General features: G+C 36.8%; 1 protein-coding gene across 1 annotated transcript in view; it reads right to left on the bottom strand.

The window, feature by feature from the left end:
• The window catches only part of CFAP54 (cilia and flagella associated protein 54), a 290,869-nt gene that overhangs the window by 227,580 nt on the left and 41,637 nt on the right, over nt 1-21,652 (bottom strand). Inside the window, exons 13-17 of the mRNA XM_047065944.1 lie at nt 18,759-18,893; nt 17,603-17,753; nt 13,389-13,465; nt 7,337-7,465; nt 6,845-6,971 (exon numbers count right to left, since the gene is read on the bottom strand). Of these exons, the coding sequence (XP_046921900.1) occupies nt 6,845-6,971; nt 7,337-7,465; nt 13,389-13,465; nt 17,603-17,753; nt 18,759-18,893 (619 nt within the window). The remainder of the gene's footprint in view (nt 1-6,844; nt 6,972-7,336; nt 7,466-13,388; nt 13,466-17,602; nt 17,754-18,758; nt 18,894-21,652) is intronic.

Genomic DNA, 21,652 nt, shown 5'->3' with positions numbered 1-21,652 from the left:
AAAAAAAAACAAGACCCACCTATTTTCTGTCTACAAGAGACTCATTTTAGACCTGAGCACACCTTCATATTGAAAGTGAGGGGATGGAGAACTATCTATCATGCCACTGAAAGTCAAAAGAAATCTGGAGCAGTCTTACTTATATTAGAACAACTAGACTTTTAATTAAAGGCTGTAACAAGAGATGAAGAAGGGCATTATATAATAATTACAGGGTATATCCATCAGGAAGAGCTAACAATTATAAATGTCTATGCACCGAATTTGGAAGCCCCCAAACAATTAATCACAAACATAAGCAACCTTATTGATAAAAATGTGGTAATTGCAGGGGACTTTAATACTCCACTTATAGCAATGGATAGAACATCCAACAGAGAATAAATAAAGAAACAAGGGCCCTGAATGATATACTGGATCAGATGGACTTTAGAATTCTGCCTCCCAAAGTGACAGAATATACTTTTTTCTTGAGTGCACATGGAACATTCTCCAAGATAGATCACATACTGGGCCACAAAACAGGCCCTTAATAAGTATAAAAGAATTGAGATCATACCATGCACACTTTCAGACCACAATGCTATGAAACTTGAAATCAACCACAGGAAAAAGTCTGGAAAACCTCCAAAAGCATGGAGGTTAAAGAACATCCTACTAAAGGATGAATGGGTCAGCCAGGAAATTAGAGAAGAAATTAAAAAATATATGGAAACAAACGAAAATAAAAATACAACAATCCAAACACCTTGAGATGTAGCAAAGGCAGTCCTGAGAGGAAAATACATTGCAGTCCAGGCCTATCTCAAGAAACAAGAAAAATCCCAAATACAAAATCTAACAGCACACCTAAAGGAAACAGAAGCAGAGCAGCAAAGATACCCCAAACCCAGCAGAAGAAGAGAAATAATAAAGATCAGAGCAGAAATAAACAATATAGAATCTAAAAAAAAAAAAAAAAAAAACAGTACAGCAGATCAATGAAACCAAGAGTTGGTTTTTTGAAAAAATAAACAAAATTGATAAACCTCTAGCTAGGCTTCTCAAAAAGAAAAGGGAGAGGACCCAAATAGATAAAATCATGAATGAAAATGGAATTATTACAACCAATCCCTTAGAAATACAAGGGATTAACAGGGAATACTATGAAAAATTAGATGCCAACAAACTGGACAACCTAGAAGAAATGGACAAATACCTAAGCACCCACACACTTCCAAAACTCAAACAGGAAGAAATAGAAAATTTGAATAGACTCATAACCAGTGAAGAAATTGAATCAATTATCAAAAATCTCCCAACAAATAAGAGTCTAGGACCAGAAGGCTTCCCTGGGGAATTATACCAGACATTTAAAGCAGAGATAATACCTATCCTTCTCAAGCTGTTCCAAAAAATTTCCAGACTCATTCTATGAAGCCAGCATTACTTTGATTCCCAAACCAGAGACCCCGCAAAAAAAGAGAACTACAGGCCAATATCCCTGATGAATATGTATGCAAAAATTCCCAACAAGATACTAGCAAATCAAATTCAATAGCATAAATAAAGAATTATTTACCATGATCAAGTGGGATTCATTCCTGGGCTGCAGGTCTGGTTCAACATTCGCAAATCAATCAATGTGATACATCACATTAAGAAAAGAAAAGAAAAGAACCATATGATTCTGTCAATCGATGCAGAAAAAGCATTTGACAAAATTCAGCATTCTTTCTTAATAAACACCCTCGAGAAAGTCGGGATAGAAGGAACATGCTTAAACATCATAAAAGCCATTTATGAAAAGCCCACAGCTAACATCATCCTTAATGGGGAAAAACTGAGAGCTTTCCCCCTGAGATCAGGAACACGACAAGGGTGCCCACTCTCACCGCTGTTGTTTAACATAGTGTTGGAAGTTCTAACATCAACAATCAGATACCAAAATGAAATCAAAGGCATCCAAATTGGCAAAGATGAAGTCAAGCTTTCACTTTTTGCAGATGACATGATACAATACATGGAAAACCTGATAGACTCCACCAAAGGTCTGCTAGAACTGGTACATGAATTCAGCAAAGTCACAGAATACAAAATCAATGTACAGAAATCAGTTGTATTCTTATACACTAATAATGAAGCAACAGAAAGACAAATGAAGAAACTGATCCCATTCACAACTGCACCAAGAATCATAAAATACCTAGGAGTAAACCTAAGCCAAAGATGTAAAAGATCTGTATGTTGAAAAGTATAGAAAGCTTATGAAGGAAATTGAAGAAGATACAAAGAAATGGAAGTTTATTCTTCTGATTGCAAGAATAAATATTGTTAAAATGTCAATACTACCCAAAGCAATCTACACATTCAATGCAATCCCAATCAAAATTGCACCAGCATTCTTCTCAAAGCTAGAACAAGCAATCCTAAAATTCATATGGAACCACAAAAGGCCCTGAATAGCCAAAGTAATTTTGAAGAAGAAAACCAATGTGGGAGGCATCACAATCCCACACTTTACCTCTACTACAAAGCTGTAATCATCAAGACAGCATGGTATTGGCACAAAAACAGACACGTAGACCAATGGAATAGAATAGAGACTCCAGTATTGGACCCACAAAAGTATGGCCAACTAATCTTTGACAAAGCAGGAAAGAACATCCAATGGAAAAAAGACAGTCTCTTTAACAAATGGTGCTGGGAGAACTGGAAAGAAACTTGTATAAGAATGAAACTAGACCACTTTCTTACACTATTCACAAAGATAAACTCAAAATGGATGAAGGACCTGAATGTGAGACAGGAAACCATCAAAACCCTAGAGGAAAAATCAGAAAAAAAACCTCTCTGACCTCAGCCACAGCAATTTCTTACTTGACACTTCTCCAAAGGCAAGGGAATTAAAAGCAAAAATGAACTATTAGGACCTCATCAAGATAAAAAGCTTCTGCACTGCAAAGGAAACAACCAACAAAACTAAAAGGCAACCAATGGAATGGGAAAAGATATTTGCAAATGACATATTGGACAAAAGGCTAGTATCCAAAATCTGTAAAGACCTCCCCAAACTCCACACCCAAAAAACAAATTAATCCAGTGAATAAATGGGCAGAAGACATGAATAGACACTTTTCTAAAGAAGACATCTGGATGGCCAACAGGCACATGAAAAGATGCTCAATGTTACTCCTCATCAGGGAAATACAAATCAAAACCACACTGAGATACCACCTCATGCCAGTCAGAGTGGCCAAAATGAACAAATCAGCAGACTATAGATGCTGGAGAGGATGTGGAGAAACGGGAACCCTCTTGCACTGTTGGTGGGAATGCAAATTGGTGCAGCCACTCTGGAAAGCAGTGTGGAGGTTCCTCAGAAAATTAAAAATAGACCTACCCTATGACCCAGCAATAGCACTGCTAGGAATTTACCCAAGGGATACAGGAGTACTGATGCATAGGGGCACTTGTACCCCAATGTTCATAGCAGCACTCTCAACAATAGCCAAATTATGGAAAGAGCCTAAATGTCCATCAACTGATGAATGGATAAAGAAATTGTGGTTTATATACACAATGGAATACTACGTGGCAATGAGAAAAAATGAAATATGGCCTTTTGTAGCAACGTGGATGGAACTGGAGAGTGTGATGCTAAGTGAAATAAGCCATACAGAGAAAGACAGATACCATATGGTTTCACTCTTATGTGGATCCTGAGAAACTTAACAGGAACCCATGGGGGAGGGGAAGGAAAAAAAAAAAAAAAAAAGGACGTTAGAGTGGGAGAGAGCCAAAGCATAAGAGACTGTTAAAAACTGAGAACAAACTGAGGGTTGATGGGGGGTGGGAGGGAGGGAAGGGTGGGTGATGGGTATTGAGGAGGGCACCTTTTGGGATGAGCACTGGGTGTTGTATGGAAACCAATTTGTCAATAAATTTCATATATAAAAAAAAAAACTGAGAATAAACTGAGGGTTGATAGAGGGTGGGGGGAGGGGAAAGCGGGTGATGGGCATTGAGGAGAGCACCTGTTGGGATGAGCACTGTGTGTTGTATGGAAACCAATTTGACAATAAATTTCATATAAAAAAAAAAGAACTCCTACAATTCAATAGCGAAAAAAACAAATAATCCAATTAAAAATGGACAGAGGATCTGAATAGACATTTTTCCAAAGAATACATACAAATGGCCAACAGGTACATGAAAAGATGCTCAACATCACTAATCATCAGAAAAATGCAAATCAAAACCACAATGAGTTATCATTTCACATCTGCTAGAACAGCTATCAAAAAAGACAAGAGATAACAAATGTTGGCGAGGATGTAGGACAAAGGAAACCCTTGTACAATGTTGGTGGGAATGTAGGTTCATTCAGCCACTGTGGAAAATACTATGGAGGCTCATCCAAAAAATTAAAAATAGAACTACCATACAATCCAGATATCCCACTTCCAGGTGTATCTCCAAAGGAGATGAAAACAAGATCTTGTAGAGATATCTGCACTCCCCTGTTCACTGCAGCATTATTCACAATAGCCAAGATATGGAAATAACCTAAAGTGTCTGTCAATGGATGAATGGATAAAGAATATGTGGTATAAAAAATACCACCACTATATATATATACACCATGGAATATTATTCAATCATGAGAAGGAAAGAAATCCTACCATTTGCAATCAGACAAATGGACTCTGAGGGCATAACACTACTGAAATAAATCAGACAAATGCTGTGTGATATCACTTATATGTGGAATCTAAAAAAGCTGAATTCATAGAAACAGAGTGGTGGTTACCAGGGGCTGGAGGGGGACTGGGAGGAGATGGAGAGATGTTGGTCAAAGGCTATGAACTTTCAGTTATAAGATAAATAAGTTCTAGGGATCTAATGTATAGCATGATGATTATAGTTAATAATACTGTAGTATATACTTGAAAGTTGCTAAGAAAGTAAATCTTAAGTGTTCATACCACAAAAAAGAAATGATAATTATGTGACATGATGGAGGCATTAGCTAATGCTACGATGGTAATCACTTTGCAATATATTAGTGTATCAAATCTAAACAGTTGTACAACTTATACTTACACAATGTTATCTGTCAATTATATCTTACTGACCTGGAGGAAAATGTTTGTACTCAAAAATTAATTAATTAACTAGCACTTGATTAAATTTATTTAGTTGTATATATGATATGACATCTGAATGCTTTATTTTTTTAAGTTTTTATTTAAATTCCAGTTAGTTAATGTACAGTGTAATATTAGCTTCAGGTATTCAAATTAGTCATTCAACACTTACATACAACACCCGGTGCTCATCACAAGTGCACTCCTTAATCCCCATCACCTATTTAACCCATCCTTACCCACCTCCCCTCTGGTAACCATCAGTTTGTTCTCTATAGTTAAGAGTCTGTTCCTTGGTTGGCCTTTTCTCCCCGCTATGATTGTTTGTTTTGTTTCTTAAATGCCACATATGAGTGAAATCATACGGTATTTGTCTTTTTCTGATTTGTTTTGCTTAGCATAATGCTCTCTAGCTCCATCCACATCATTATAAATCACAAATTTCATTCTTTTTTATGGCTGACTAATATTCCAGTGTGTGTGTGTGTGTGTGTGTGTGTGTGTGTGTGTGTGTGTGTGTGACACATCCTTATCCATTTACCAGTCGATGGACACTTGAGCTCTTTCCATGATTTGGCTACTGTTGATAATGCTGCTATAAATATTGGGGTGTATGTATCCCTTCAAATTAGAATGCTTTAGACAGAAATCAGAGGTTATATTAGGCAGCAACACTTGATTCTATTCTATAATTAGTAATTTATACTGTAGTAGTAGTTAAATGAATATTTGGCTATATAATCATGCCAAGAGTAACTTACCTTTATCAGAATTTAACCTCAGTTTTTAGACATAATGATGTTAAATCTTATTTTGAAACTCAAACGTGTTATCTATATGCACACTGGTATTATTATTGACATCTTTTTAAAAAATGTTTTGACTCCTTTACCTAATAATAAGACCAAAAGAAGTTAGATCCAAGTCCTGTGTGTTCTGAAGTTGCTGTCAGAGATGTCTTTCTAAGGTCTTCAGTAGCTTCCAGGGTAAATATAAACCCCCCAGCCATTTAGATGTAACTGGAGTCTACCTTGGCAGGCTTGTCTATGTCATTTTCCCACATGTGCTCTTTATTCCACCATAAGAGAATTCCAGCAATTCCTAAACTGCACGATATTACTGTTTGGTTTCCAGCTTGCTAAAGGCTATTTTCTCTCTCCAAATGACTGCTTTCTTTTCACTCTTCATCATAAAGATATTTACTAGCCTTCTGGTCAACTATCACCTCTTCTAGGAAGCCATCCCTGACTCTTGTCTATTATAGATTCTCCTCTTCTGTGTACCTATAACAAACATTCTGAGCCCACTTCTGTTACATTTATTAATCTAAACTGTTACAATTGGCTTATGTCTCTAGAAGCTCAAAATTAGAGGTTGTATCTTATTTATACAAAATATAATATGGTTCCTGGATCTAAGTAGGCACTCAATAATTATATTTGGCTGATTTAATTAAAAAATATCAATAATTTGCTATAATTCAAACAAAATTAATTTAATTTTTTAGAAGTTTACTAAAGGATTTGCTATGCAGGGTATAAAGCAATAATGAAAGGTATCTATTGATATTAATCAGGGAAAAGAAAAGAAAATAATGAAATTTATCTGGAAAACACTCTGTCAACAAGAGGATAACTAACAAATTAAGTTGATTCTATACTTGAACTTATCTTAAAATTGATGCAGGACAAATTATTTGCTTTGATGACGACTACCTTGCAATTGGTCAAGAAGCACAACAGCTATTCGGTGCTGGGCTTGAATTAGTTCAAGATGTAAATCCATCATGAAACTATTCGATGTGACTGGTTTGCAGATGTCTCCATCTGTATCCTGGGTATACTTTGGTAGAATTGAAGTAAAAATAAAAAAGAAATGCAATTATCAAAACATACTAAAAATAGCTCTATCCTATTATCACTCAAGTTATTATTTTACTCAAAGCTATTAAATTCTGCTCACTTTTCAACCCTTAGCAATCTGGTTTGCATGCTAATAAACCTGCTTTTCAGGTTCACCAGTGGCCTCTTTGATAACAAATTTAAAGACTCCTCACTCTTCTTGATTTCTTCTGGGAAGGGGGGAATAGATTTCTGGCCTGTGAGAGTGAAGCCACCACAAATCATGCTTTACTCACCTACTTGCAAGGCCAGCCCTCTGCCAAGCTAAGTAGCACTTAAATCTAATGTAAGAGTTTCCCTGTTTACCTTGGCATAGCAATGGTCAATCACTGATGATCCATTTGGCAAAGTACTTAACTTGCAATTCAAATTTATCCCACCAATTGCTTTGTCAAGAAGTTCATAAGCCAAAAATAACTGTTCCACGGGTTTTTTCTAAAGTAATTTTATAAACAAGACAGAAAAATAACACTTAAAGGAAAATCATATATGACATTTCCAAACTTCTTTTAATAATAACTCGAACCAAATAACAAATTTAAATAGTCTATCCAATATCAACCATGTTGTATTTTTTACTAAATGTATTTGTCTTCAGTTAAATGTGGAGTACTACTGATAAAAGTGAAATAATAAATACACTTCATAATTTTTCCAAATATAAAATAAACTTTTCACAAACATATATATATCTTCCTTTCATAGTTTCAAAATTCTGATTGTACCAAATTTATCGGTAAATGTTTACAATATAACTTACATAATCTGTCATCTCACACACTTCATTTTGGAAGTTATTATTTTTTTTAAATCTCAGAGCTGGAAATTTAGACTTAGAGGCCATCAAATCCAATGGCAAATATCATGATTTTCAAAAACTAGATACCTTTTCATTATAATTACTCTCACAGAGGGATAAATATAAAGAATAATATAAAGAGCATCCAGCTTTATTCATACTTTCAAATTTTCCGTATCACTCCAGAAAATTTTTAGAAAATAACGTAAATGCATACATGCAGATAACTGAAATCCTCCATACAAGTGTCCACAACGACTATGCTTCTCTGCTCCTAAAGGAAGCCACTGTGCTTGAATTTGGTTTTTACTGTTCTTTTGCATGTTTTTAAACTTTTACTACATGGGTATGCATCCATTAACAATATGCAATATTGCTTTGCCTATTTTTTAATTCTGTCAGAAAATTTTGGAGTTCACTTTATACACTCAAACACACGTTGTCGAAAACTTTCCATGGGAGTGTATGTAACTTAATGTGTCAGTTTGGTTGGGAAAGCAGAACGACTCCAGATACTCTAAGCAGAAAGGGATTTGATACACAGAATTAGAGGTGTCTATCACCGTTGGAAGGCTGGGGGGAACAAAGGCCAAGGGAGCTGTCAGTGACCATTCTGCTGCATGCACAAGCCTCCGTGCATGAACCTAGGTGGCTGACGACAACTGTGTCTACTACACTGGATCAAGTGAGTCGCAAGAGCTTGCTCAGCAGGGCTGGCAAATGAACTTCTTCCATCTGCCACTGCCGAATAAGAACTCTGTCTTCCTTCTGTTATAAATTCATGCAAATGCGCCTCATTGGAAGACTAACCTAGAATCACATGGCAATGAGATGCTGGGAAATGCAGTTCCAGGTTTTCCCCTGAGACCCAAAGGTGACTAAAGAAGGGAATGGCAATGATGTCAAGCTGACTCCAGTTCGAGCCCACACTAGTTCATTCATCCTCGTGACCACAGTGCAACAGTGCAATGCTGAGGAATATGTTACAATTTATTTATCTACTCTTCTGCCGATGGGCATTTAGACTGCTATTACTAAAAATGCGTAATGCATTGTACTAGTCTGGGAATAAATACAAGGTTGGTATTTCCTTTATAGTCCTTGTGCCCTTTTTTCTGCTTTCTTTATCCTCTTTCTTCTTCAGCTAAGACCTCTAGGACATGTTGAACAGAAGAATGACAGATATCCTATGCTGTTACATCAGTATAAAGGGATTGCTTTTAATCTTTGACTAAAGGTATAAAATTTGTTACATTGTTTTTTTAATGTTTATTTTTGAGAGAGAGAGAGGGACAGAGACAGAGACAGAGTATGAGTGGGGAGGGGGGCAGAGAGAGAGGGAGACACAGAATCCAAAGAAGACCCCAGGCTCTGAGCTGTCAGCACAGAGCCTGACTTGGGACTCAAACTGGTGAACCATGAGATCATGACCTGAGCTGAAGTTGGATGCTTAACCAACTGAGACTCCCAGGCGCCCCTTCAGTAAAACTTTTAAATAAGCTTTTAATGTAATTATGATAAGCACCTCATATTTTTTTAAATTTTATTTTAATGTTTATTTACTTTTCAGACAGAGAGAGACAGAGCATGAGCAGGAGAGGAGCAGAAAGAGAAGGAGACACAGAATCTGAAGCAGGCTCCAGGCTCTGAGCTATCAGCACAGAGCCCTATGTGGGGCTCAAACTCACAGACTGTGAGATCATGACCTGAGCCGAAGTCAGATGCTCAACCGACTGAGCTACCCAGGCGCCCACACCTCATATTTTTTTAAATAGTTACATGTACATATGCAAGATCTATAATTTATCCCACCTAGAGTCTCCTCTAGGTCAACATATGGATTTTGGATTTTCCTTACAATAAGTTCTTATTCCTTCTCTCCACTTAATTCCCTTTCAGATGGATCTGAGACCCTAAATTAAGATTCGCTGCTCTACATAAAACATAGGAGAAAAACTGAGTAGCTGTCATGTGCCAGGTACTGGTTTCCACAGTGTTACCAATATCTCATTTAAACGTATATAACTTAAATAATACCAGTAGAATAGGTACTATTGTTATATTTTGCAGGTAAGGACACTTACATTCAAACAGATAAAATAATTTGTTCAAGATCACACAGTCAATATTAGAGCCAAGATTCAACTATGGGTGCTCCAACACCAATTGCTGTGCCCTTACACCACACCAATGAACCACCTCTACTACATCTACCATATGCCCCAGCACGTTGCCCTTGGTAACTTCTGCTAATATTCTTTCTTTTTAATGTTTATTTATTTATTTTGAGATAGACAGCAAGAGCAAACATAAGCGGGGGAGGGGCAGAGAGTGAGGCAGAGAGAGAGAATCACAAGCAGCCTCCATGCTCAGCACAGAGCCCGATACAAAGCTCGATCCGACGGTCCTGAGATCATGACCTGAGCCAAAATCAAGAGTCGGTCACTTAACTGACTGAGCCACCCAGGCACCCCTCTACTAGTATTCTTATTCCTACCCTATGAAGCCTCAGAAAATAAGTGCTGGCCCACAGAGCCAGTGAGTCTCAAATTCTAGGTTCCTTAAGAATCTACCTGCGGGGGCCTGGGGCGGGGAGCCTGGGTGGCTCAGTTGGTTAAGCGTCTGACTTAGGCTGAGGTAATGATCTCACAGTTCATGAGTTAGAGCCCCACATGGGGCTCTGTGCTGACAGCTCAGAGCCTGCTTTGGATTCTTTGTCTCCCTCTCTCTGCCCCAGCCCCTCTCGCACTCTGTCTCTCTCTTGCTCAAAATAGACATTAAAAAAAAAAAAAAAAAAGATTTAAAAAAGAATCTATCTGGGGGGAATTTTAAGAGGAAAATATCTGGAATTACAAACTTTAAGACCCCCACACCTGAAATTATGATTCAATATGTCTAGAGTGGGAAATAGGAAGCTGTATATTTAGCAAGCACTGTAAGTGATCCCTGGAAAACCATTGGCAGACAGCTATTATGCCTCCTCAATCTCTTGTGAATTTCAAACACTCTGTTCTCAGTTTAAGATTTCTTAACTCTAGGGGCACCTGGGTGGCTCAGTCAGTTGAGTATTGGACTTCAGCTCAGGTCATGATCTCACAGTTTGTGGGTTTAAGCCCCTGTCCGGCTCTGTGCTGACAGCGTACAGCCTAGAACCTGTTTTGGATTCTGTGTCTCCCTCTCTCTCTGCCCCTCCCCCACTCTCTCACACTCTCTCTCTCTCTCTCTCTCTCTCTCTCTCTCTCTCAAAAATAAACATTTAAAAAATTTTAATAAATAAATAAATGAATAATAAAAATAAAAAGATTTCTCAATTCTAGCTCTTCTAAGACACAATACTACATAAAGAACTCAGACCTGCATCCCTTAAAACCTATAATCTTCAGAAGAAAGTAAATTCAGAATGATCCTCCAGTCCTCCATTACATTCATGATATTTGATTGGTAGTTATAGGACTACCATATTTTATAGTTATAGTTATAGGTTATAGGACTACCACATATATATAGTTATAGGACTACCATAACCATAGTTATAGGACATGCATATTTTATGCATTAGAAAAATATCTTTTATACAAATGTCCTGAAGACACTTTTTTTTTAATCAAAAGGCAACATAGCATAGTGACTAAATGCCTGGATGTTGGAAGGCAACACACTTGAGTTCAAATCTGCTTACTGTGCAACATTGAGCAAAAGTTGGATGTGGTAGCGAAAATCATCACTATGACCACACAAATCAACTGGAGCGAATCTCACAAACACAAGAATACTGAGATAAAAAGCAAGCTGCAGAAGAGTACACACAGTATGACATATGTATGTAATATATATGATATTGTATATATTATTTGCTATATTATGTATTAAATATATGTAAATATATAATATTAGATATATTATATTATATTATATTATATTATATTATATTATATTATATTTAAAAACAATACTCCCTACTGCCTAGGAATACACACACATGTAAAAAAAAGTATGCCTAGAATTTATATCACTATATTTAGAATACCAGTTACTCCTAGGCAGGAGGAAAGGTGATGTGATCGGGGGCGGGGGTCACTCCTTAGTGGAGAAGAGTTCCAGCTGTGTTAATAATGTATTTTTTCTTAAGCTCTGATGGGGAAATGGGTCTTCCTTATAATATTCTTTACAATTTGATGTCATATATTTCAAGTTGATTTTTCAGAGAAAATATGGTAATTACAAGTATTAATATCATTAATATCTAGCAATAAGAAAAGTGCTGATGGAATAATATTTAGTAAAAAAATACCAGAATGCTACTATGCTAAAAAAAAATACCTAGAAGAGAATATAAAAAAAATAGCATTTCAGTCTATATAGTAAAATTGCTAATAAAACTTTTGTAATTTAAAATTGTAGTTTTGGGGCACCTGGGTAGCTCAGTCAGTTAAGTGTCTAACTTCAGCTCAGGTAATGATCTCACGGTTCGTGGGTTCAAGCCCTGCATTGGGCTCTGTGCAGACATCTCAGAGCTTGGAGCCTGCTTTAGATTCTGTGTCTCCCTCTCTCTCTGTCCTACCCCACTCAGGCTCTCTCTCTCTCTCTCTCTCTCTTTCTCAAAAATAAATAAACACTTAAAAAAATTAAAATTGTAGTTTTTCAGTTAATCAGGCAAACCAAAATATAGATCACTGGCTTCCTCTCTAGAAAAGTATTTTTCAACAGTAGTCCAGAAGCATTAGTATCCTAAGTAGCTATTCTATAGGGGGTAAAATGGGCTTTATTTTCAGATAATAGAATATATGATATTCTATATCTTCTTCTTGGGAAAACCACAATACTCGGAAGCAAATGAATGCCTCTGAGAAGTCTTACAGTAAGGGACCTATTGCATTTAATCCAACATCACTCAAAGTTAGACCCTGGCAACCTTTTCTGAAGTATAGTATCAGCATCACATAGGACAGACTTGGCAAAATGCTATTCTAGGTTCATGTCTATAAATAAATAAATGTTTATAGCATATATGACACAGTGTCCTACACTCCCATTCAGATCTATGGAACAACACAATCCTTGATGTACAGAAATAATTCAAATATTCTAAAAAAACAAGTAATCAAGAAGAGGAATGGCCATTTATCTCCCTCACCCCTTTCTCCTCTTAAGCTAACAATCACTGAGAACTTGCCATGTGCCAGGGCCTGTTCTAAGTGCATTTTCAACAGGTAATAACACACAGAACTGGTCAGAGGCATATGCTGAGCAGAACGTCTCTGCTTTATGAGTCCATGAATCACAACACATTCAAAATACCAATAGTAATATAACTACAAATCCTTTTAAGAGAATTTACTAGGTTATTTTTAAACCTGATTGGATTTTTTTTCTAGAGTTAATGCAAAAACTAGAAAACATCCCCTGTAGTTTGCAATGTATGTAAAAACCATAAAATCTCAAATATTAAATATTCAAAATTACTTCTATAATTAACCATTACATATTTATAAATATAATATTATTTGAAAATTTAAATTCATGTCTTTAAGTATATTTTCTAAAATATTTTTGCAATACCTTCAATATTGGGAGAATTTCCAGGCTCCCTTTTGAAGTCTCAAGGAATTCACCAGTCCCTTTCCTTAAAGATATCTCTGTGGGGGGAGAAAGGGGGGGAGGAAGAGGAAAAGAAGGAAAGAAGGAATGGAAGAGGAAGGGAGGGAAGAGAAGAAGGAAGAAGAGGAGAAAAAAGAGTAAAGTAGGAAGAAGAGGAGAGAGTAGGAGAGAAGAAACAAAGGGAAAGAAGGAAGGACCAGAGGAAATAAAAGAAGGAAGGAAAAAATGTAAACATAGCAGTGAATCATAATCCTAAAAAATGTTACACTTAATTGGTTACTTTTTTAATTACTCATGATTTTAGAAATGATTCAACACTTAGAAGTTGACTAAATACCAAATTGTTTCTTCCATATAATTACATTTGATCTTTATATAAGTTCATTTAAAAGCATCTTGCAGTATGACAAATAATTAAAACTATTCATTATTAACAAGGTAATATTATGGTAAAGAGACTGGTCTTTCTACATACTATAAAGTCCATTGTAAAGCATTCAGAAAACAGTGTAAAAGCCTATAGATTTGGGCAAATATCGGGGAAGGTTGGTTTGAGTTAAATATATGGCAATGCTAGTTTCCTATTTTAAAATGCTAGTTTAATAACTTAAACTAAATAATGCATTACTTAATAAACAGTCCAATAAACATTTTGAATCAGATTGCCATAATTAATACACAAGAATGATTTGTACTTTGTGTTTTATGTGCCAATGAGATGATGATAATAACAATGTTGGAAACGTTATAAGAATTTATTTGTCTAAATGGGAACAATCCCTCCCTACATAAATGTAGATTTTTCTATTTATAAATGGATCATGCTCCAGTATTGATTAGTTCTTTAGAAATAAAACTTTTTTTCAATGAATCAGTAAATTGTATTTATCTCATTTATAATTAAACAGAGTATAAAATACAACAAAACAATAGTCTCCAAAAGTAATCAGTAAACAAAACAATAAAATTAAATAAGAAATAGATTTTTAAAAAAATAATCATTAGGCCTTTTGCTTTCAGTAACAGGTAATCTGTAAAAATTGTCCTCACTAGAGACCACTAGAAAAGCTGGTAAAAGGGATGCCTGGGTGGCTCAGTTGGTTAAGCATCCAACTCTTGGTTTCTGCTCAGGTCAGGATCTCATGGCTCAGTTCGTGAGTTGAAGCCCCATGTTGAGCTCTGTGCTGACAGTGTGGAGCCTGCTTGGGATTCTCTCTCTCTCTCCCTCTCTTTCTCTCTCTCTCTCTGTCCCTGCCCCACTTGTGCTCACTCACTCTCTCTGTCATTAAATAAATAAATAAATAAATAAATAAATAAATAAATAAATAAACAAAGCTGAAAAAATACTTTTTTCGTCTGTAAGCAAAGAAGCTCATGAAAATGTAAAGAGAAAAGAGTATCACCTGGCTCTTGGGAAGACAGCCCAGGGAATACAGAATGGCATTAGAGCTATTTTCTCCACTGAGAACTTTTGTCATTTCTGGAGAGGAAAGTTGAGAAGCTGAGTGATGTTTCTGACAGTCCTGAGAACTCAAGCAACACAGATTAGTATCCAGGACCACCAAGGGTGGGAAGCCAGAAGGGGCTGTATCCCAGGAATTAGGGCAAATGGAAAATAATTCAACAAGAGAGCATCCCAGCTTCAAATTATCTCAATTTCTCACACTGGAATAATGGGATCCTGGAGTGACAGTGTCTTCATACATCTAGTAAAAGCAAGCATAAATCTTCTCTGGAAGAACATTAACATCATCTGAGGCTTCAAATTATTTCTATAAAGTATTTAGCAAAAATTTGATTGTGTCTACCACACAATCAAAAATAACCAGAGTAACCAAATAGCTGATGAAGTAATTTCTTCACTTAAGCACTCAATATCATGAGTGCAGAAAGAATGACAGAAGTTAGAACCCCCTCTGGCTTCTCACTCCCACTCCTCCAGTAGCCTCCAACCAATGACAGACAAAAGTTGTATAAATATCTCAACCTCTCAGCTCTCTGTGCCAGGTTCTACACAGTCCTAGAGGTCTCTCATGGGAATAAGCCCTAAGTCTACAACAGTAGCCTTATCACTAACTTACTGTACCTTGTATTGCCTTCCTTTCCTTTTCCATCTCACTTCTCCACACCACCACCCTGCTTCCCTGGATAATATCCCAAATAAACTACTTCATTCAACAACCTGTCTCAGAAGCTACATCTGGGGAAAGGAACCTAGGAAAAAGGTCAGGTTGACAACACCTGAACTCACTGGTAAGTCTTAACAACACAACACGTGGGATAACTAGGCATTATATGCCTCCTGATTTAATGCAACAGGGAGTAAATAGCACCACCTGGGTCGTATTCTTGCCAAATGTGTAAGATAGTCACAAGAATTCTTTTTGATGGTATCATTCAAATCTAAGCAAGCCTCTAGATCTACCTACCAGATAGAGAAACAAGTTAATCAATACCACAAGGACACAAACAGCCAAATCCAGAATGTGGGAAATCCTATAAGGTCATAAACCAACTTCTTCAAAAAATTGTTTGAAAAGGGGGTGAGGAAAAGAACTATTATAGAAGAGAGAGAGAGAGACTCAAGAAAAATGTAAGAAAGGAAAATGTGTAGGCTTATTTGGATCCTGACTGGAACAAACCAACTTAAGACATTTTTAATACAATCAGAAACATAGAAATTTTTCCTTAATTTTATAAAGTATAGTAATAATGGCATTATAATTCTATAAAACCCTTATCTTTTGCATAGATAGACAAACTGACACACACACACACACACACACACACACACACACACTGAGGCTTCTGCTGGTAAAATGACATGATATCTGCTTTAAAACACTCCAGAGGAAAAAAAGTGTTGCAAGAAGAAATGAAGATTGGCAAAATATTCACAATCATTGGTACTAGATGTACATGGTAACTTTTTTCATCTCTCTATATTTGAAATTCTGCATAATAGAAGTTTTAAAAAAGGAAAAAGCACTTTAGGACAGGACATTTCAAAAAAACCAGGACTTCAGGCCATTGAATGTGTTAGACAGCCAGAGACCTTTATCCAGTAGTTCTCAAACTTGGATGTGTACCAAAATCACCTGGTAAACTATTAAAGACTAGAAAGGCCAGTCTAGATGAAATAGGATAGGATCTGGGCCTGTATTTTTAATAAGTTCCCAAGTGATACTGATACCAATAAAAAATTGAGAACCATGGCTCTAAAATTTCATCTGTAAAACAACACTCAACAACCAAGAATAGGCAGAGCCAGATTAGTGAATCTCTGGGAAAACAATTACTACAATAATTACTACAAAGTCCCTCAAACGTCATACAAACTCTGTAAGTGGGGTGAAATAGGAAAGTAAACACCCACTAATGACACCCCCACCTTATTCTTTACATATGAGATACCTTATAAAACAAATAGTTCAGGGGTTCAACCACAGGTAGAAGAAAACAGATCAGAGCATAAGGCTGGCACCCTCTAGAAGGCTAAGATGCTGGCAGAAAGGGATTGGGGCAGGGAAAGTAGGGAAGAGGGTGGGAAGTGAGAACAAATAAGAGGAAGATAAAAGAACAGGGGAAAAGAGGAGAAATAGAATAAATGAAGAAAGACAAACAAATTTTAAAAGGAGAGAATCAGAAGAGAGGAGAGAATTAGAAAGGATATAAGATGTGGAATAGTGATCCATTCAACAGACATTTATTTAAGCTCCCAGTCTGTGTCAGGCAGTGTGGTGGGTACCAAAAATATACCGGCAACCAAAACATGCTCTCTTCCTTGAAGCAGCATACGCTCTATTGGGAAATGGCAGAGGAGGAAAGGGGATAAAAGGGAGGAGAGAAAAGAAAAATGGAAGAATGGGGAAGAGGGCAAGAGGTGAAAGTGGAATGAGGAATGGAGAACAGGAATGCATGAGTAAGGAGAAGACAAAAGATGTATGTATGCCACGGAATCACAGAGCATGTAACCTCCTTTTAACATCCGCTGGGTTAAACCTGTATTATTTCTATCTCTGGTTATAAATCATCAAGGAAGCACTGTACTGAAAAGACTACTTTCCATTAACCGTAGCTATTCTGCATTCCCATTTATATTTATACGTTCATATTCTAAATTATACATTCATATGTGTGTTAATAACTTCATACTTTTTCATTCATTATATTACCTAGAGATTTTTTAAATTTTTTTCGTGGGTTTCCTAATGACTCCAATATTTCACTTAATTGTAATGTGACCTCTGCCACCACCACAACGTCAATGTCTTCCATTTTATAGCAGTGAATTACTTCATTTATCTGCCACAGAAGATAAACCCACTAAAAAGAGAGAATATACAGTAAAATCAATTAAAAGTATATTATATTGTACAGTCACTTTTTAAAAAAAAAACTTAGGGCTTCCTTAAAATCATCATCTTCAAAACATACAGAAATGTTAGACAGGTACACCCCCCTTATTAGTACATCTTAATTATAAATAATATAAAGATCAATGATCCTATCTATCTGTTTATATAAACTCATAAAGAAGATTCACCTAAGCTTATAATCTGCATATCTATAGCCATAATAAAAAATTTATCATCTTCCTTTTTAAATATATCAATAAAGATTATAAGTATCCTCAAAGTTCTCATTCTTCCTTCAAAAAGTACCCATTATGATCACTATTAAAGTCCTCCAAAATAGTGAAGAGGAAGCAGGTGTTTCAGGCTCCATGCTAGGTGCCTTGCAGGCTTCATGCCTGTATCCCCAAGGCTTAGCACATCAAATTAGCCATCACACCTTGGGAGCTAAAATGAGGAAACAACATTGATGCACCCACATCATTACTTTTTCAGAGCACGTGGTAAAACCATGCCCATGCACCCTATGTGCAACACATCCAATATGTTACTATTAAAATGTTTCCTCTTAAGTTTTGGGTTATGATATTCTCCTGCTCAACTTTCTCCTCTCCAGGAAAGAGCTCTTTGAAATAGTCTAAACATATTATTGTGGGGGGAAAAAAAAACAAACCTAAAGCTCCTTCCTTATTTGTATTTTCTATTATTAACCTTCTTAATGAGTTTAGCCACATTCATGTAACCTTAAATGCACTATATTTATTCCTCCCTAAAAAACCTTGGGGTGTGGCACCTTCTCACACCCCAAAACTAAATTGCAGCAGAAGTACAAAGAATACACTTAAAAGAAAGCCTCACTCAGCACCATATTTAAAGAATGTTATGCAGGTAGATAAATGGAAATTTAGATTTGAAATGTGAATCAAACTTAAATCAGCAATAATAAAAACAAGTGAAAGGAAACAAAAATGAATACTTTATTAGTGCTGATTTTCTGGATGAATTTTGCATAGTCATTTCTGGACATATTGATCCTCTGAATTCCTAATTTGCATTTCTGCCATAGGAACATTATCGTGTCCACAACGATTTCTTTATCAGGCTGAGCATTCTGAAAACAAAAAAGGTAAAGTAAATTGGTAAGAATAATAAGATATACATATGCTATATAGCATTTAGCATTTAATGTGTGCCAGGCACCATTCTAAGAGCTTTATATACCTACTGCAATGGACTGAATGTTTGTGTCTACCCAAAATTCCTATGTTGAAATCCGAACTCCCAATGTGATGGGAGGTGGGGCCTTGAGGAGGGAATTAGGCACAAATGTAAAGCCCTCAAGAGTGAGAACACTACCCTCATGAAAGGGAAACCAGAGTCCATCACTCTCCTTCTGCCAAGTGAAGATACAGCGCAAAGACAGCCACCTATGAACCCGGAAGCAGACTGTCACCAGGCACCAAATCTGCTGGTGCCTTGATCTTGGATTTCTAAGCCTCCAGAACTGTGAGAAGGAAATGTTCCAGGTTTAAGCCACCTAGTCTCTGTTATTTTTGTTATAGAGTCCCCATAACAAAAAGACTAAGACATATACCAGTTAATGCAATCCTCATGGCATCCCTATGAAGTGATTGATATTACTATCATCCCCACTTTCCAGAGGAGCAAACTGAAGCACAAGATTAAGTAGTTTTTCCCAAGATGAAATGAATAGAAAGTAGCAGAGCCAGGATTCAAACCCAAGCAGTGTAGCTCCACACTCTTTTTTTTTTAATTTTTTTAATTTTTATTTATTTTTGAGAGACATAGAGAGACAGAGCATGAGTGGAGAAGGGGCAGAAAGAGGGGGAGGCACAGAATCACCAGCAGGCTCCAGGCTCCAAGCTGTCAGCATGGGGCCTCACATGGGCTCAAACTCATGAACCAAGAGATCATGACCTGAGCCAAAGTCAGTCACTTAACTGACTGAGCCAGAATCCCCAGAGTCCACACTCTTAATGAATGCTCTGGGCCACTTCTGCCTCTCTAAAAATAAAAGTTACAAACATTTTTAGGCACATTATGTAAGCCAATTAGTTCCAACCAAATTGGAAAATTTTACATACTACTTTCTTCTTAAATTTTCTGCAGTTAAAATAATAAAGAATGGGGAGTGGAATGAACTAGTAACAGGAGAGGGAGTGGGGATCTGGGAAAGGATATAAACAAGGAGGAAAGAGAGACATGAAGAAACAACAGAACATTACACTGGGTATCAACAGATGAACTACACTGAGTATATCTCCTCTCAAAGCAGTTATTTGGCTCTTTTCAAAAGAAAAATGGAATGCATTATATCTGAACTGGAAAGGTAATCAGTTCATAATTAAAATACACCAAATCTTGAACTCCTTTGGGGGCCACGCTAAGACTTAATTTGCATATGTAGTACCTTGTATGGGAATGTAACAGAGATCAATAAATGTCTGTTGAATTGAATGAACTAAGGCATACATGATTTTTTTATTTTTTAAAAAAATTTTTTAACCTTTATTTATTTTTGAGAGAGAGAGAGACAGAGCATGATCAGGGGAGGAACAGAGAGAGGAGACACAGAATCCGAAGCAGGTTCCAGGCTCCGAGCTGTCAGCACAGAACCTGACATGGGGCTTAGACTCACCAAGCACGAGATCATGACCTGAGCTAAAATCGGACACTTGACTGACTGAGCCACCCAGGTGCCCCAACATACATGATTTTTTTAAAAAGCTGGTAGTAAAAATTCCTTGCCCTTTTCAGCCTTGATTAGAATTTTTTGGTTTAACCCAAAAAATAGATAATCCAGTTAAGAAATGGGCAGAAGACATGAATAGACATTTTTTCCAAAGAAGACATAAAAATGGCTAATAGACACATGAAAAGATGCTCAACATCACTCATCATCAGGGAAATACAAATCAAAAGTATGATGAGATATCCATCACCTCACACCTGTCAGAATAGCTAAAATTAACAACACGGGAAACAACAGACATTGGCGAGGATGCAGAGAAACAGGAACCTTCTTACACTGTTGGTAGCAATGCAAACTGGTGCAGCCACTCCAGAAAACAGTATGGAGGTTTCTCAAAAAGTTAAGAAGGGGAAGGTGGGTGGCTCAGTCAGTTATGCGCCCGACTTCGGCTCAGGTCATGATCTCGTTGTTGGTGAGTCTGAGCCCCACATCAGGTTCTGTGCTGATGGCTCAGAGCCTGGAGCCTGCTTCAAATTCTGTGTCTCCCTCTCTCTCTGCCCCTGCCCTGCTTGCACTCTATCTCTGTCTCTGAAGAAGTGAATAAATGTTAAAATATATGTATATATAAAAAAGTTAAAAATAGAAATACCCTACAACCAGCAATTGCACTACTAAGTATTTACCCAAAGGAAACAAAAATGCTGCTATCGGCGTGCCTGGGTGGCTCAGTCAATTAAGCGTCAGACTTGACTCAGGTCATGATCTCATGGTTCATGAGTTTGAGCCCCACATCAGGCTCCATGCTGACAGCACAGAGCCTGCTTGGGATTCTCTCTCTCCGTCTTTCTCTGCCTCTCTCTCTCTCTCTTGAAATAAATAAATAAACATGTAAAAAAAAAAAAAGAGTGATGCAATAAAACCTTAGATTGCGAGTAACTTGTTCTGTGAGTGCTCCACAAGGTGAACAAACATTTCTAATAAATTTAAACTCGACAAAAGAACAATGTCTTGCAGTACGAGCAGTACATGATTCCATACATCACATAATCACAACTGAGCCAATGGTTCTAGAAATTCACTTTGCTACACAAATGCTTTGGATTACAAGCATGTTTCCAGAATGAATTATGTTCACAAACCAAGGTTTTACTGTATAA

This window comes from Lynx rufus, unplaced genomic scaffold (assembly GCF_022079265.1).
Source record: "Lynx rufus isolate CCGP_SWC_20201006 ecotype Redwood Valley unplaced genomic scaffold, mLynRuf1.p SCAF_7, whole genome shotgun sequence".
Classification (NCBI taxonomy): domain Eukaryota; kingdom Metazoa; phylum Chordata; class Mammalia; order Carnivora; family Felidae; genus Lynx; species Lynx rufus.
This window is presented reverse-complemented; position numbering and strand designations above follow the sequence as displayed.